Genomic DNA, 17,249 nt, shown 5'->3' with positions numbered 1-17,249 from the left:
GAGCAGTGTCTTTAAGTAAGAACTAACTTACTTAAATGGGAGTGGAATGGTCTCCAAAATGGAAGCCTAATGAGGTCCAAGAGACGTTTAAAGGCCTAGCCCTTTCAGAAAAAGTTATCATCAATTAAATCATCAGCGTTTTACAGTCGGGGCACAAACTTCTGCAATATTGCTATTCTTACTACACATTTCAGTGGCTTAATGCTAAAATTATCCTAGTGACAGCAATTTGGGCAATTTCCATTGTATTTAAATGGGACGATGACTGCTAATTCAGTTGGATGTCTGGTTGATGGGGTTCGAGTGGAACCGTAGGTTCAGAATTTCCAGCAGGTTGTTGGAACACCAAGTGAAGACAGGCAGCAGGTCGAAGGTGGCTGCCCTGGTGACCACTATCGCTAATGACCAGATGGACGTGTCCAGCTTGACTGCTTGGAACTTGAAGCGGAAAAATGAATAGGGTGGTGAGTTACTCTTCAGCCAATGAGTGCTTAGTGATAGTAGTGGACCCAAGACCCAGCAAACCTAGTGAAGAATGCATCATTACAGCAGGGTTAGTAATGATTGATTGAACAAGCCAGCCATGCCTTCCACCCACGAGCAGAGATTGTTTCCCCTGGCTCCTATGCAAACCAAGACCGATGAGAATCACTAGGAAGAATCACTAGGAAGTGCGATCAATTTTCATGCCAAATTAAGTTGCAGCTTCGCTCTCCCAGTCACCATTTCCAATTGCCCCCGACCCTGCCAGCAGCACCACATTGGTAGCCTCCCCCTTAAAATTAATAATCAACTCCAGAGAGAATTATTCAGGCCAGGCATGGAACGCTGAATGGGAAAGTGAAGTCTGACGTACGGCCTGTATTGTTTCACTCTGTTTTTCTTTTTCCTTCGTTTTTGACCCTTTCCTTTCCCTCTCTTCGGCTTGCTGTAAAAAGAGCACAGTTCTACAGTTTAGCAAAAGATCCCCTGAGGTGACGAGCAGGTGCAGGTGGGGTGCAAGCGAGGAAGGGGGAGGTGGAGGGCTGTTGTTGAAGGATTGGGGCATTGGACGTTCAACTACTCTGGAATCTGATCTCCCGCCCCAACTGTCGCCAGAGAGGCAATAACATTGTCGAGACTGCAGAATCGAGAGCACATCTGTCCTGGGTGCAAATCACACCTCCTGAAAAGCAGGCGATGTCACCTCCTTCATTTAGTTCAGTAACTAACTGAAGAATAAATAAATGAACGGAGATAACGATGTTGGAGTTAAGTGGCGACTGAAGGAAGAATCTTTAAGCGGATTGGTGTCCAAAATGGAAGCCAAATGAGGTCCAAGAGCATGTTCATAGACCAGCCTTGCCAGGCTAAAATAAGAAGCCATTCTTCTCCATTTGACTATCTGAATAAGGAAAAAGCTGAGATGACTGCCATGAAAAGTGCAATTGACTGTAGACGGAAGGACCCAACACAGTGCAAGCCAACTCAATTCTACTTGGGCTAAATCATGTGCAAAAAACGATAGCTGGATTGTCACTAGGAATCTTATGCATTGTTTTGCTTTAGCAGGGCTCTCGCTACTTTTCTTCCCTTACAGTGCAGTACTGAGCTGCACTGTTAGAGGTGCCGTCTTCTGGATAAGACACTAAACTGAGACTCTCTCCTCTCAGGTGGGCATAGAGGATCCCACCGGACTACTTTGAAGAAGAGCAGGTGAGTTCTTCCTGGTGTCCCTAGCCAACATTTATTCCTCAAACAATACATAAAGGAGATGATTTGGTCGTTTAATCACATGGCTGTTCGCGAAACAGCTATGTTATGCTTTGCCTTGGTGGAATTTGAACTCATACTTTTTTGATTATTAAGCCCATAACATAGGAGCTACCTTCCTGGACTCATATATGACCTAATTTCAAAATGACCTTTCTTCTGCTAAGTTTGGCTAAGAAAGGTTTGCTATACTGTTAAACACACAATGGAGAATTCTATTGCCTCACATACAGATGCACAGTTACTTTTTAACCCTTTCCAGGCAAGAACCAAATAAGCCAACTGATTTTGGTCAGAGAGCATTTATGATGCATTGAGCCCAACAGCCAATGATAACTGTTTTTTAGGGAAGTTAGTAGCAAAGCCTTTTGGGGTCATTTGTAAGTGCTGTGCAGTGAAGAGAAGTCAACCTTTGAGCCCCTGGCAAAGGGAGTGAGAGGGTACGTCCCAGACAAGCCTCACTCCTATTTCATCCCAATGACGTTGTGAGCAAACAGTGCAATGGTGCTTCCCAATACTGATGGCATGCACTACCTTATTTCAAACAGTATTTTTTTGGCGGGGGATGGGGGGTGTGATAGCGAAGATCAGAGTGAGTGGTGGACCTCACACCTTTAGAAAACTCTTGCAGACGTTGGTTACATTTGATTGAAAGCATTTTCCTAACTTGCCCAATGCACCCTTACCAAAGCTAGCTGATGCCACCTTCACTGCCACCTTTGAGGGGACTGTTTAGATAAATGTTGTCAACTAATAGTAAATAAATTGCAACGCTCTCCAGCTATGAGGTAAGTCAAAAGCCCATAAATAGGGTCCCAATGATTCTTTGTTTTGCTTTTTCTTTCAGACTATGTTCTATTTTGCGACATTTCTTACCTTTTTTCTGTCTCTCTTCTTTCCTTCTTTGGTCTGTGGGAAGAATCAAAGTGAAAAATACTAAATATCTTATTTTCTCTCGGGCTGGGTGGTACAATAAGTCACACACTGCGCTTGTTCCTCTGGGACTGGGTGGTACAGTGGGTCACACTGTCCTTTCCTCTCTGGGACTGGGTGGTACAGTGGGTCACACTGTCCTTTCCTCTCTGGGTCTGGGTGGTACAGTGAGTCACACTGTCCTTTCCTCTCTGGGACTGGGTGGTACAGTGGGTCACACTGTCCTTTCCTCTCTGGGACTGGGTGGCACAATAAGTCACACACTGTGCTTGTTTCTCTGGGACTGAGTGGTACAGTGGGACGCACATGATGCTGGTAAGAAGGCAGTACTGTATCGACATAAGTCGGCTCCCCGATTTAACTCATGCTATACTTGATGGGATTGAGGCACGTGCAGGAAGGGTTGCTCTGCAGCAACTGTTGCTTGAGAAGCAAGCACATTTTACCCCAGCCATATCCCAAACACAAAGCAATGAGGTTAAAGGCCAGTTTCATTGAGAAAGTTCTACAAATAGTGCCATGGATCATTTGTGAGCTCCTGAGCAGCGAGTCAATATTTTATATCACAAAGGATAGTCTTTCCATGTATAACCGAATGACACAAAACGGTAAAAGATTCTCTTACCTGCAGATACATTTACTGTGCTGTACAAAATTCATCTGACTTATGTGGTCCCCTTGGTGGGGCTTGATTTTCATTACCTAATGAGGAAGAGATAACAAACACACGTTAGTAATAGGCTTATCCCAGCAGTGACTCCTTCCGTTTTAAAATAAACACAGTGTCGCCTCTTTCCAGTCCCCTTTCAGTGATTTATTGGAACAGAAGTATGCTGGGTCACGATTCCCTCCCAAACGTGACTGACGGAGCAGCAACACAAGGCCTGCACTGGCCCATCTATCAACACATTCTCAGGGTAACTAGTGATGGCTGAAAAATATGGCTTGGCCAGCAATTTCCACCCCTCAGGAACAGAAATGGAACATTTGCTGTACGGCAGCTTTTCACCATGTATGACCATGTGGCACAGAATGTCAGTGGTTGGGTCCCAGCTGGAATAGTGCACACAACACTTGAGGAAGGAGGTCAGGGCCTTGGAAAAGCTGTACAGGAGTTTTACTAGAATGGTACGAGGGATAAGGGACATCGGTTATGCAGAGAGACAAGAGAAGCTGGCATTGTTCTCTTTAGGGCAGAGTAGATTAAGTTAATAGGGGTGGCTCAAGATTATGAAGGGTTTTCTGTTGGCAGGTGGGACAGTAACCAGAGGACAGAGGTTTAACATCCCATTGGCAAAAGAACCAGAGGGGAGATGAGGAGAGATCCTTTTATGCAGCCAGTTGTTACAAGCTGAAATGCACTTGCTGAAAGAGTGGTGGAAGCAGATTGAATAATAATAATTATTATTATTATAATAATAAAGACTTGGAGTGGGGGAAAAAAATCACAGGGTTGAGTAAAAGTGCGGGGGGTGCGACCAATTGGACAACTCTTTCAAAGAGTCAGCACAGAGGTGAAAGGCCAAATGGCCTTCCTGTGTATTATAAGATAATGATTGGAAGTGGAAACCTGAGCTGATTTTCTTTCTCATCTCTCAGTCTAAAGCAGACAAGGTCAATTGTGCCACTCCTCTTATCACCCAGTGGATGAAAGGATTGACTTTCATAGTCTGCTTCCCACATTACAACACTTTGAAAGTACTCCATTGGCTGTCAAGTGCTTTGGGTCGTCCTGAGGTCTATAAATACATATAAATCTATATATTTAGAAGGAGACCTTCTGTCAAACTTTGAAGTCTGAAAGCTCGGAGAGGCAGCCATTTTGTGCTGATATTAATTGGTGTTGGCACATTGACCTGGAGCCAGAAAGTTACAAGCACCTGGCATTCTGCAATCTTCCCTTGCAAACAGCAATTGACCTGCAATTGACCTTGAGGCCTATTTTGATCACTTCCCCACAGGAAGCACCTCAAGTAGCCGTCTTTAAGCCACATGCTTGGTCAGCAGCTCGGCAGCAGAGCTGTGCTCCAGGCCCAAGATTAGCCAAGAGCATCGCCATGTGCATTGTCATGGGAGGTTTGCTAGTACGTGCCAAACTACAGGGGGCAGCCATGATAGAAATTCTCACCCAGGTGGAGACCAGCTGGCTCATCCTCCTAGAATGTACATCCCCCTAGACACACTCCCTCGCACCATGAAACATGTACCACCTCAGTTCCACTGGGCATACAAGAGACTCTGGCATTCGCATTATACTGCACTGAATTGGCAGCAATGATGTGCTAAACCCAGTTAACAATTCATCCCTCCACCATCTATGCACAGTGGCAGCAATCTGCATCTCCAAGATGCACAGCAGCAACTCACCAATGCCCCTTTGACAGCACCTTCAAAACCCACGACCCCTGCCACCCAGAAGGACAAGTTCAGCAGGCACTTGGGAAGACCACCACCTGCAAGCCACATCCCATCCTGTCTTGGAATGTCACTGTCACTGGGTCACAATCCTGGATCTCCCTGATAACAGCGCCATGGGTATTCCTACAGCACCTGGACTGCAGCGGTTTGGGGAGATGACTCACCACCACCTTCTCAAGGGCAATTAGGGATGGGGAATAAATGCCCAGCTGTCCCAAGGACGCCCAGGTCCCCCCTCCGAATGAATCAAACGAAAAATGTTGGAGAGGGGATTAAAGCACGGCCTTTGTGGGCCAGGGGTAAGAGTGCCATCACTGATCCAAATCCCACTGGTGTAGCTTTGCCTGCTTTACCTCCAAGTACTGAAGCCTGCTTTTACCTCCATCGTCACGTCATGCACTTCCGTGGGCACGCACTCTAAACCTTCATCGCTGCAGCATCCACCACATCTCATTAGAAGTACGCAAGAAGGCTTAAAGATGTACTCCACTTCATTAGGATGTTCCTGTAAGATGTCTATTAGTGTTTCTATTGGCCGACAGTAGCTCTTGTTCCACACCTCCATGAACTTGATGACTGAAATGGAAGGAAAAGGCAATGATTAATGAAATTCAGATAATGAAAACTCTGCTCAAAGTCCTTATGAGCCTGAGATCAAATGGGAATGTTTCCCTGTTGCTCATACAGACTGCCCGTGGCCCAGCATTATGACACTGAGACTTGTGGTCTTGGGATCGATGATCAAGGATGACCACCAACCTGTGTGCCCTTATAGGCTGCTCAGGTCTCATACCCAAGTGGGCATTCTCTGTGTGTTGGCAGCTCTAACGTCAAGCGCCATACCTTCCTCAATCAGGATCCATACATGGCTTTGACTGCAGCAGAGAAGGGTAGGGGAGGGAACGCAAACTGGAGGCATCAAATGAGGAGTCCTGTTTACCCACCACCCCTGTGCTCACTGACCCACATTGGCTCCCGTTCCAGCAACATCTTGATTTTCAAATTCTCATCCTTGTTTTCAAATCTCTCCATGGCCTCACTCCTCCCTATCTCTCTAATCTCCTCCAGCCCACAGCCCTCGGAGGTATCTGTGTTCAGTTAATTCAGGCCTCTTAAACATCCAGAATTTAATCGCTCTATCGCTGGGGCTGTGCCTTCAGCTGCCTGGACCGTAAGCTCTGGAATTCCATCTCTGCTACTCTACCTCTCTTTCCTCCTTTGTGTCAAATTCTGCCTGACATCATTCTTGGGTCATTTTACTCCATTGTAGGCACTACATAAATACAAGTTGTTGTTGTTGAGCAGGAGCAGGGAAACCGAACCCAGGGTATACCTGAGACCCATTGTCATGCTGTTGTCAATGGAATAAGCCACCTTAGCGCAGGCTGGGGTGATCAGAGCTGGCAGGTTTAGATGACTCAGAACCACAGGGTTGGATTTTCCCAGAGACAGGGGAGGGGATGGGCTTGGAGGTAGGGATGGGGGTGGTTGGGAAAGCAGTGGGGGGTCTGCGTCGGGACTGCCTGATACATTCCTGCCTCCAGGGAAGTTTCTCTGGGATGGGCGAGGAACCAGATTGGCTGCTTAACATGCGGAGCAGGGAAGCCGATTAAGATGTTTAAGGCCCCAATCATTTGCCTGTGTGCAGAGGCTGGCAGCTCACTGGAGGCCACCTCTCTGTGGCAGGCTGGGGGGGTTTGGGGTGGGGGCATGTACAATTGGAGCCAGAAGCTTACCCCTCCCAGTAACAGGGCAGCACCTGTGGTCCAAACAATTTGCCTGGAGGTGCTTCCCCTCCACTTCGAGGGGCCTGCTATCTTCCCATCGGCCCTCAACTCTTTGGATTTTCACGAAAGCCCCCAAGGGCGCCTCCATGTTGAGGTGCCCCCGCCATCCCGACCTGCCTCAGCAGCGCCCACCTGAGGCTCAGGAGCTGCTGGTCTTCTAATTGGGTCTCCAGCCTTGACAGGACACCGAGAGCGAAGGTGGCCAATTAGGAGGTCGCCTCCTGGAAGACTGTGCCGGTGGCTGCTCGGCCAGAAAGTGCGAGCTCAGGACCCCCATCTAGCCCAACATTGGGGTCCCAAAGCCTGTGCAAACATCCAACCCCAGCAATTTTTACCCACTGAGTCATCCTAAGGGCAGTGAGGAGTCGGCAGGGGAAGTAGAGGGAGGGACAACTGGTCCGCGGTCAGTTCAAGGTGAAAATCGGTTTGACAGGAGGAGGACAAGGGTGGGGGAAAGTTGTGGAGAGGCATCAGGCCACAAGTCCTCAGACTAAACCGCACCATTCCCGTGGAGCGCAGGTTGCTCCCAAACCTGGAACAGTTGCAGGCTGTGATTTTACTGACTCTGTCTTTGCAATTTTCTGTTGACTGCATCTGTCAGCACTATTCAGCTGTGATGGAGGAAGCTGTCTGTCTGCACAGTGGTTCTATTTGACCGGAGACACCCACATGGTGGCATTGGTGGAGATTAGACTGAGTCACGTGCATGATAAGAATGCCGATTAACCTGATAGCAAATGGCTCAATATCGGACCGTGTCAACTCACAGGCTGCCGGTCCTCTGTCAAGACAGCGTGTCCTGTTTGCTGAGGTTATGAGCAAGGCTGACACACTCAATCACAAGCAGCCTTGTATCTTATTATTTTGAGGGAGAGCGGGTGGGGGTCACATTGCAGAGAGTTAAAGCTAAACATTATAAAAAGCGTGGCCTCCTTTTGTTTTTCCTGACGCAGACGTTTAACCCACTCCCGCCCTCGGCACCCCTCAGACTCTGGCAGTGCAGCCTTTATGTGGCCTGGCGTGCGTTTGTGCCAAAATGTGCCCCCTTCAGCACGGTGTGCCCAATTCTCTCCCACCAAACCCCTCAGCAATAGCAGCTGAGCCGATAGGCCCCCAGAGCCGGCAGCAACCTCTAACCTTTATTGCCAGGAATGCTATGCCCCGGAAGCAGTTCACTTCCTGCATTAAAACAGTGGCTACACCGCAAACAAAAATGGGAACTTCGTTGGCTGCAGAGAGCTTTGGGACACCCTGGCGTCGTGAAGGGCATGATAAAAATACGGGTCTTTCTTTCTCCCCGGAACACCATGCACTATAAATACATGCAATGACCTGTCTTCTGCATGACGCTGGGTTATAAGAGCATCAGAAAAGTAAGAAATAGGAGGAGGAGGAGGCCACTCGGCCCTTCGAGCCACTCAATACGATCGTGGCTGACCTTTGACCTCAGCTCCACTTTCCCACCTGCTCCCCATATCCCTCGATTCCCTAAGAGGCCAAAAATCCATCGATCTCAGCCTTAAATGTACTCAACGACTGGGGGTCGACAATTCCAAAGTTTCAAGCCCTCTGAGTGAAGGAATTCCTCCTCATCTCAGCTAAATTATTGATCCCTTATCCCTGAGGTTCTGCCCCCCTGTGTCCTAGCCTCTGGAGCCAGAGGATACAGCTTCTCAGCGTCTACCCTGTCAAGTCCTCTCAGAATCTTGTAAGTTTCAATGACTTAGAGTACAATATATGTTTAATTGTACTAGGGAGGGATATCTCAGGATATTACTAAGTCCCCTACAGCACTACTCCCCCCCTCACATAACGGCAAATTCTGTCTGGTGCAAACGATAGCTGGGCAGTCTGGTCCACTATGGTTGCTTTCCACCTGTTTCAAAGTGTGAATGAGCCTTGCGTTGATACATTCTTTTGACTGTCATGATCAGTAGTCGTTCAATAAACTGGGTTCGGTTTTTAAGTTCCATCTCTCAGTGGTTCGGAAAATCAGTTGTTTCCGGTATCCATGGCAGCACAGTCACCTTCACTCGCTGTGATGTCATCAGCAGTGGCCCACTTAGCACTCACACACATGACTAAGTTCACCCAGCACTGCCAAAGCGCCACTGTTACACTGGCTTAAACGAGGACCCTTCCACTGGGACCATAAACTACACCCAGATCGGGGCTAAGCGGTGCTCTTGGTATCGTCATAGAATAATAGGCCAGTACAGCATAACACCATTCGGCCCATCCAGTCAGCGCCAACTCATTTGAAGGGCAATCCTGGTAGTCCCATTCCTCGCTCTCCCCCACATATCCCTCCATTCCTTTACTCCTTCAAGGCTTTATCCAATTTCTTTCCAAAGGCTATATTATTGATTCTGTTCCCACATCCCTATCAGGGAGTGCATGCCAAATCCTCAGTGGGATAAGGTTTTTCCTCAGCTTGCCTCCTGTTCTTTTGCCCCATCACCTTAAACCTGTGCCCTCTGGGTATCCATCCGTCAGCCATTGGAAACCTTTCTTCTTTATTCAATCTTAACTAAACTCCTTTTGATTTTAAACATCTCATTCAGACGCTGCGTCCCTCGGTTTTTGACAATGTACAGGTCATGATCTGGTTTTCCTCCAGATCTTACAGAGTGGGTGGGAGCAGATGGGAAATACCAGCTGCAGAAAGCGTTTCTGTTTTATTGGTGACCAGCGGACATGGTCAGTTTGACTTTGGGCACCGAGGGGCTGGCTGTTGATACCACGGTGGTACGGCATTGCCCTCTGGCCGCAGCTCATGGTAGCAATGCCTCACACTGGCAGAGCCCGCCCAGACTAGGTTACTGCCTGGCTGAGGAACCCGCCTCCCAGTGTCACAGGCTGATCAGCACCCTCCTTCTCCCCTCCTCCTCCCCAAGCTAATTATTGGAGATTGAAACCTGAAAACGTTCAATTGGCTGCAAGTGCCTCGGTGCCTGGCTGACCTCAGGTGGTACAGAAGCAGCAGCAGCAGCTTTCTTAATTTGCTATGTGCAGCAGCTTGGCGTAAAGCGTCAGGAAGGGTTACCTTCCGGACATGGCGACCAAGCTCTGGAGCAAAGACTACCGCCGAGCAACATCAGGGGGAGCTGCTAGCGCCTGGAATCCTCTGAGTGCATTGCACTGTGGACCTGTCACACTCTGTCATCTTGGGCGCAACACCCTGGGTTATTCTCTCAGGATTTACAAGCAACTGCCAACCTACAAAGAAATAATTAACTTCAAGATCTACCTCAGGGGGACTAGACTTTGGGATGCTCACACTCACAGCTCTTGGGGATCAGAAAGGAACATGGCACACTACCTTAGCAGCACGTCCACAAGTCCAGAGCCAACTCCACTGGCTTGGGCACTGGAGTCACCTGTAGTAAAGACCGAGAGACGGCCACAGGTTTTCTTCCTCAGCGAAAGTGGCAGTTCAGTGGGCAGCGTTCTCAGCACTGAGCCAGAAGTTTGCGGGTTCATAATACCGCTCCAGATACTTGAACCCACAATCTAGACCGACACATAAGTGCAGTACTGAGGGAGAGCCGCAGTGCCAGAAGTGCAGCACTTCACGTGAAATCGAGGCCGCATCTGCCATCTCGGGTCCCATGGCGTTATTCAAAAGAGATCAGGGAATTCCAACCGGGGCCCCGGCCAATATTTACCCCTCAATCAGCATCACAAAAAAACCATTATCTGATCATTATTACATTGCTGCTTGTGGGAGCTTGCTGTGTGCAAATTGGCTGCTGTCTTTCCAACATTACAACAGCGACTATACTTTAGAAGTACTTCATTGGGTATAAAGCAACTTTGAATATGTTGAAGTCATGAAAGGTGCTATAGAAATGCAAGTTCTTTCATGTTAACCTGCCTCACCATCGTGCCTGCAGTCTGACAAATCTACTACTGGAGCACACACTGCAATCTGTACCAACAGCATTGCTAATGCACTCCAAAGGGGGAAATGGCTATTCCCAACTTTCCGTGTACTTTGTCAATGGAGCAATCTGCAGGAATGATCAGGACAAGAGGAGGAACAAAAACTATACAGGGATAAATTGTGCTGGATGATTGTGATGGGAATAATGTCAGACACCAATTGAGGGATTGGCCTTTACAATGATGTGTCTGACCTTCAGTATTGTCCTTCAGCTGTTCCAGTTATGCAGCCTCAGAATACCACAGCTCTCTCTCGCTCTCTCTCACACACACACAGAAACACACACGTACAGAAACACAGAAACGCACACGTACAGAAACACAGAAACACACACGCACAAACACACACACACACACATTACTTGATCCACTTCAGTATTTAACACGGCTTGGAATCCCTCTTTTAATCTCCCTCCCTCTCTTCCCCACCCTCCCGCCCCGCCCACCAACTCCTCTCTCGAAGCTGCTGACTTGTTCTGGGCTGGGGGGGGGGTCGGGATTGCAGTTTCACAGGCACTTCCGGATATTGCTCCAGCAGTTATCCCACAGCCGCGAGTCTAGCCAATGAGCGCTTGGTCGGCTAATCGACTGCTGGGGACTTCGCAGACGAGGCCACTCCTGCCCTGCCCCACTTGGTGGAGCGTGGGGGGAGGGAGGCAGACACGTGCAGTCTGGAGGTCCTAGGCTGGGATGTCGGGTGTTTTAGGCTGGGAGCATTGATAAAGAACTATAGCATCTACTGCCCTGACCCTGTCCCCCAATCTCCTCTTCCCTTTCCCTAAGAGGCATATCCTAGCAGACATCAAGTAACTCAGCAGAGGACTTGATAGATTGAACCCAGCAATCCCATGTTGCCCTCACACACACTCCACTCCCACTCCCACAGCCCAAACAAAATTACATTTTAAAAGAGTGATTTTGAAAATAAATTGTGGTAACACAAGATTCAGCAAAGGGTCGTGAAAGGGTTAAGCTGCACTCCGAAGCAAGACACCATGACTACGAGCTGGCAAAAAGGCAGGTCAATGAAGGACAAGCCTTTACTGTATGACCTTGTCTCATATTGTTGCTGTTCAGTCGTATTTTAGAGATGGCCTCTAAAGCCAGGTCTGCTGGTATCTTATCTCATATTTTCCTAAACTGTGCACAGAGCTGTTTATTCAGTTTTCTATCTCCCTGTCTCTCAAACCCCCAGCCACCCAGACCCCTTCCCCTCCCCCGCCACCACCAAAATCAAGCCCACTCTGATCTGTAGCGGAGTATGGAGCAATATAGATAACACCGCATTAACAGGGCACTACAGATCGACATTCAGTGTCCACTGCCCTGTGTGTGGTAATAGTCAAAGGCATCCTCAAAGCCAAACTGGATCATAAGGGAATCTCTCGGAAAGGGCAATTGGACAGTGCGATGGGACTGGCGCTGAAAGGACTCTTATTCCTGCACTTCGAACAGTTTTCGCTGGCGTCGGGGCCTACTTTATTCTTGGGCCCCGAGACCAGAGGCTAGACTATCCATTTGCAGTCAGCGGCAGCTCCAGTCCTTCTGCAAGGCATCAGCCTCCCACTCTCAGGGCCAGAGGAGAGAAAGGAAGAACTTACATTTCTATAGCACCTTTTCGCGGCCGGGGGACGTCCCAAGGCACCGTGCAGCCGGTGAAGTGGACAATCGATAGAGGGAGCACCGTGTGCTGCCACCCCAGGAATATAACAGGCTCCATTCGGCGATAGTGCTGCCCATGTTTCCATTCTGGTTGCGATCTGGAGACACAAAGTGCTTCAACTACACTTGCTGACCAACAGTCCAAAGGATTTTAAGGGATTGTGCCCTGTTTTGACTGCTTTGTCCAACGTCCCCTAAAAGGATGCCTTTTGACCCGTGTTCCTACCGACAGCCTGTGGGAGACTGCGCCTGGGAGTCTCTGTTGAATGGTTTGAGCAGCTGTGAGTTGGCCAGCCAAGAGATGATAATGTTGTGACTCCACAAGATAAGTTGCAAGTTCTGGTTGTTTTAAACGCATCACCTGCACCGCACCGCACCCCTCCCCACCTCAGCCTTTACCGTCACCAGGAACCTCTTCCTCCCTGCTCTCACTGTCATCGGCCCCACTCTTTCGGTCACACCAGCACACCTCCCCACTCTTTCAGGTCCCACAGTCAAAGCATTCCGCATTTTATTTCATAAGAGTCGGGCATCCTGCTACACAACATGACCGGCTTTGCAATAGCACATGCTGTTTACAGCTCCCACTCTAATAAGGACAACACATCAATCAAAAAACATCAAATCTCGCTGTTCCACTTTCTGGTGCAAACACAGACCACATACAGTTCCCTCTCTAAAAGCGTCACCACAGAAAATACCCTGAGGGATATTTCAGTCTTCAGTGCTTGAGATGCAGAGATTCACGTGCCTGTATCCCTGGTACACATGGTCCTTCATCATAAACCCTAAAGACATCAAAATTTCATCTCTCTTTATAATAGAGAGAGCTTGCATACCTAAGGGAGGACAGAGATCAGGGCCAGAAGCCCTGGCTATGTTGTGCAAGCGCAGAGACACGGAGGACTATGGAGTCTATGCACTAGATCCATGTTCCATATGGAGCTAAATCCTGCAGGGAATGAGAACAGGTGGAGGAGAACTTGTTGGAAGCTATTGTCACGTTATATAACGTGCATTAAAAGACTGAAACTTTCATAAGTGGGTTTTAACTATGAATGTATGTGGTCCCAGGCTCTGGAAATGAATGTGTGAATAGCAAGACAATCATTTCAATAATAAGTTATATTTTCAAATTTGATAAGTGGCTTGCTGCACTGTTTGCACCAGTATCATGTCCGTACCAGTATCAGTACCTGTACGTGTGTCACTGCCTGTACAGATATCACTGCCTGTACACATGTCACTGCTTGTACAGGTATCAGTGCCTGTGCCTCTACCAGTACTTGTCTGGTATCAGTGCCTGTACCAGTATCAGTGCCTCTTTCGGTATCGCTACCTGGACCAGTATTACAATGTGTACCAGTATCAGTGCCTGTGCCAGTATCATAACCTGCACCAGTAGCACAACCTGTACCAGTATCAGTACCTGTACCAGTATCACTACCTGTACCAGTATTACAACCTGTACCAGTATCAGAATTTATACCAGTATCAATGCCTCTTCCAGTATCAGTGCCAGTACCAGTATCAGTGCCTGTACCAGTATCACTACTTGTACCAGTATTACAACCTGTACCAGTATTACAACCTGTACCAGTATCAGAATTATACCAGTATCAATGCCTCTTCCAGCATCAGTGCCTGTACCAGTATCAGTGCCTGTGCTAGTATCACAACCCATACCAGTATCAGTGCCTGTACCAATATTACAACCTGTACCAGCATTAGAATTTATACCAGTATCAATGCCTCTTCCAGTATCAGTACCTGTACCAGTATCACAACCTGTACCAGTATCAGAGCATATGCCAGTATCACTACCAGTACCAGGATCAGAGTCTGTACCATTATCACAATCTATACCAGTATCAGCACCAGTAGCAGGATAAATGTCCGTACCAGTATCAGTGCCCATACCAGTATCAGAGCCTGTACCAGTATCAGTCCTTGTACCATTATTACAACCTGTGCCATTATCAGTGCCTGTACCAGTATTACAACCTGTACCAGTATCAGTGCCTGTACCAGTATCACATCACAACACAAGCAAAAGGGTTTTACACGGATGTAAAATATGCAGCGATGATCATAGGACTCAGAGATCACTGAAATCGGATGGTGCCCACATTATGAAAAATCCCATACAGCAGGCAGGCTCTCCAATCCCTTGATCCTTTGCTCTAATACATCAACTGCTAGTGCTCTTGCTTTGGCTGCATGTGTTCAAATCTCACCATGGCTGCAAATTCAATTAGTTGTCACAAAAACCCACCTGGTTTTGCTAATGCCCTTTAGGGGAGGAAGCCTGGCCTATATATGTGACTCCACGCCCACTAAACTGCTCCCTGAAACGGCCCAACAAGCCACTCAGTTCGAGGCGATGCCCACAGTACCCACATCCCATGAAAGTTATTTTAAAAAGTAAAAAGCCTCACTAGCACTTACGCCCACTCAAAGATGGGCTGAATTTACAGCAGGTAAATGGCAAATAGCTTATTCAGGGGTTGGGAAGGGGTAAAACAGCCCTGTCAGCCATTAAATGAGACCTTCAATGCAACAGTGCTTACAGCCAGGAGAAAATTCATGCAAATAGTAGCGATTTAAATAAATTAAAAGATCTTTTCACCACCAACACCCCAACTTCCCTCCGCGCAAGCCAGTTACATGGGAAAGCATGGGGACTTGGGGGGGAGGGTAACATAGGCAGGCAGCAGACCTTCCGCCTGTGACCAGCAGGTGGCAGTCTAAGCCTGTGCTGAGCGACCTGCAGCAGCACAACTCCACAACATGAAATCAGTCTCACTTAAAACAAGAGGGGAGGGGAGGGGTGGAAATATACAACTTGTAGTTTGAAATGACCGCGATCGTCCAACAGTTCACTTACCTTCGTTCCTCCGAGGTTTCTCGTTGGGGATGTGCGCCGTCTAAAGAGCCAAAACAGGGGAAAGGGAATAGAGAGAGAGAGAGAGAGAGAGGGGGAAGGGGGGAGAAGAGATTAGAAAAAGTTTAGAAAAAGTTTATAAAAAAGACAGTAGCTTTCACCCCAAGCTGTCATTTATTCAACGAGGTGACAGCGAAAAAATAAAAATCACAAATAAAGGACGCATCGCAAACACACATCGCACAAACAGAAACATTCCAGTTTGCAACAGATTTACAAATGTTTAATCCCCAGAAACGCAGATTATTATTTTTTTTTACACACGATTGACATTTTTAACCTCTTAAGAGAGAGAAAAATAAGGACTTTGGGGGGGTGGGGGGGTGGGGTGGAATCTTACAACCTGCAGGAGGCCATTCGGCCCATCGGCCGGGGGGTGGGCAGTGGTGACAGTCGAACATTTAGGCAGCCCTTGGGTTCACTTATATTTACATATATATATATATATATAAAAACTTTCTCTTCCTTCGCTCCTGAACAGGACTTGGCAGCAGCCCCAGGTCGGGAGGAGTTAACAGATCGTGAACCTGGGTCAAAAGGGGATCTATTTATTTATTTTGAAACTCGACCTAGTGGCTCCACGTTTCGACATCGCGGACTTTATACGAAATAAAATCTGGGTTCAGCCGCACGAAATAATCACTGGAGAGCGAGCGGAGGGAAAATATTTAAACAGGGAACATGCAATAAATGTAAGGAATGCCTCCTGGTTTTACATTAACCTTCTGTGTACAGTGGCACCTGCTGCACCGACCGAGCGTGGACCGGGACCAGCCTATTTCAGGGCTGGTGTGCGGGGCTCCAGGGTCAGGGGGAGGCAGAGAGCGGTTCGTCCCTGTCCAGTCCAGCGCTGGGAGTTTTGCACATAAGTGGGTGGAAGAAATGGTGAAGGGACAAAGCGAGGGTCAAATAGACGGGATGGGGAGGGAGGGAGAGAGAGAGAGAGAAGTGAAAATAAAATGAAGCAGACAGAGAAACAGATGGGAAAGGAGAGCGACGAGAGGGGAAGAACACGATAGAAGAGGAGATAGACAGAATGAGGCAGAGGGTGAAGGAGAGGGGGATAGGTGGATGGAGCACAGAAACAGTCACACTTCTGAATGTTTGCCCGTCTCTCCTGAGCCTGTCTGCCGCTTTGGCCTGGGTTTCTGGGGACGTTTATTGTGTATTTGTGAGTGAGGCTGAGTGTGTGTGTGTGAGGGGAGGTGTGTGTGAGTGAGGCTGAGTGTGTGTGAGGCTGAGTGTGTGTGTGAGTGAGGGTGTGTGTATGAGTGAGGGGGGTGTGTGAGTGAGGCTGTGTGTGTGAGGGTGTGTGTGTGAGTGAGGGGGGTGTGTGAGTGAGGCTGTGTGTGTGAGAGTGAGGCTGAGTGTGTGTGTGTGTGTGAGGGGGTGTGTGTGAGTGAGGGGGTGTGTGTGCGAGTGAGGGGATGTGTGAGTGAGGCTGAGTGTGTGTGTGAGGCTGAGTGTGTGTGAGGGGGTGTGTGTGTGAGGGGGTGTGTGTGTGAGGGAGTGTGTGTGAGTGAGGGGGTGTGTGAGTGGTGCTGAGTGTGTGTGTGAGTGAGGGGGTGTGTGAGTGAGGCTGAGTGTGTGTGTGAGGCTGAGTGTGTATGAGGGGGTGTGTGTGAGTGAGGGTGTGTGTGTATGAGGGTGTGTGTGTGTGAGGGAGTGTGTGTGAGGCTGAGTGTGTGTGTGAGGCTGAGGGTGTGTGTGAGAGTGAGGGTGTGTGTGTGAGGGGGTGTGAGTGAGGGTGTGTGTGTGTGAGTGAGGGTGTGTGTGTGAGTGAGTGAGGGTGTGTGTGTGTGAGGGGG

At 48.4% G+C, this 17,249-nt stretch overlaps 1 protein-coding gene across 5 annotated transcripts in view; it reads right to left on the bottom strand.

Annotated features, from left to right (window-relative positions):
- Positions 1-17,249, bottom strand: part of vegfab (vascular endothelial growth factor Ab) — a 38,558-nt gene that overhangs the window by 17,114 nt on the left and 4,195 nt on the right. For 3 of the 5 annotated variants that reach the window (XM_078542725.1, XM_078542727.1, XM_078542729.1), the window contains exons 2-6: positions 15,385-15,424; positions 5,483-5,679; positions 3,311-3,387; positions 2,629-2,661; positions 857-928 (exon numbers count right to left, since the gene is read on the bottom strand). In XM_078542725.1, coding sequence (XP_078398851.1) covers positions 857-928; positions 2,629-2,661; positions 3,311-3,387; positions 5,483-5,679; positions 15,385-15,424 — 419 coding nt within the window. The remainder of the gene's footprint in view (positions 1-856; positions 929-2,628; positions 2,662-3,310; positions 3,388-5,482; positions 5,680-15,384; positions 15,425-17,249) is intronic. The other 2 variants (XM_078542728.1, XM_078542726.1) reach the window with 1 other exon arrangement.

Source organism: Cetorhinus maximus, chromosome 5 (genome assembly GCF_964194155.1).
Source record: "Cetorhinus maximus chromosome 5, sCetMax3.hap1.1, whole genome shotgun sequence".
Lineage (NCBI taxonomy): Eukaryota > Metazoa > Chordata > Chondrichthyes > Lamniformes > Cetorhinidae > Cetorhinus > Cetorhinus maximus.
This window is presented reverse-complemented; position numbering and strand designations above follow the sequence as displayed.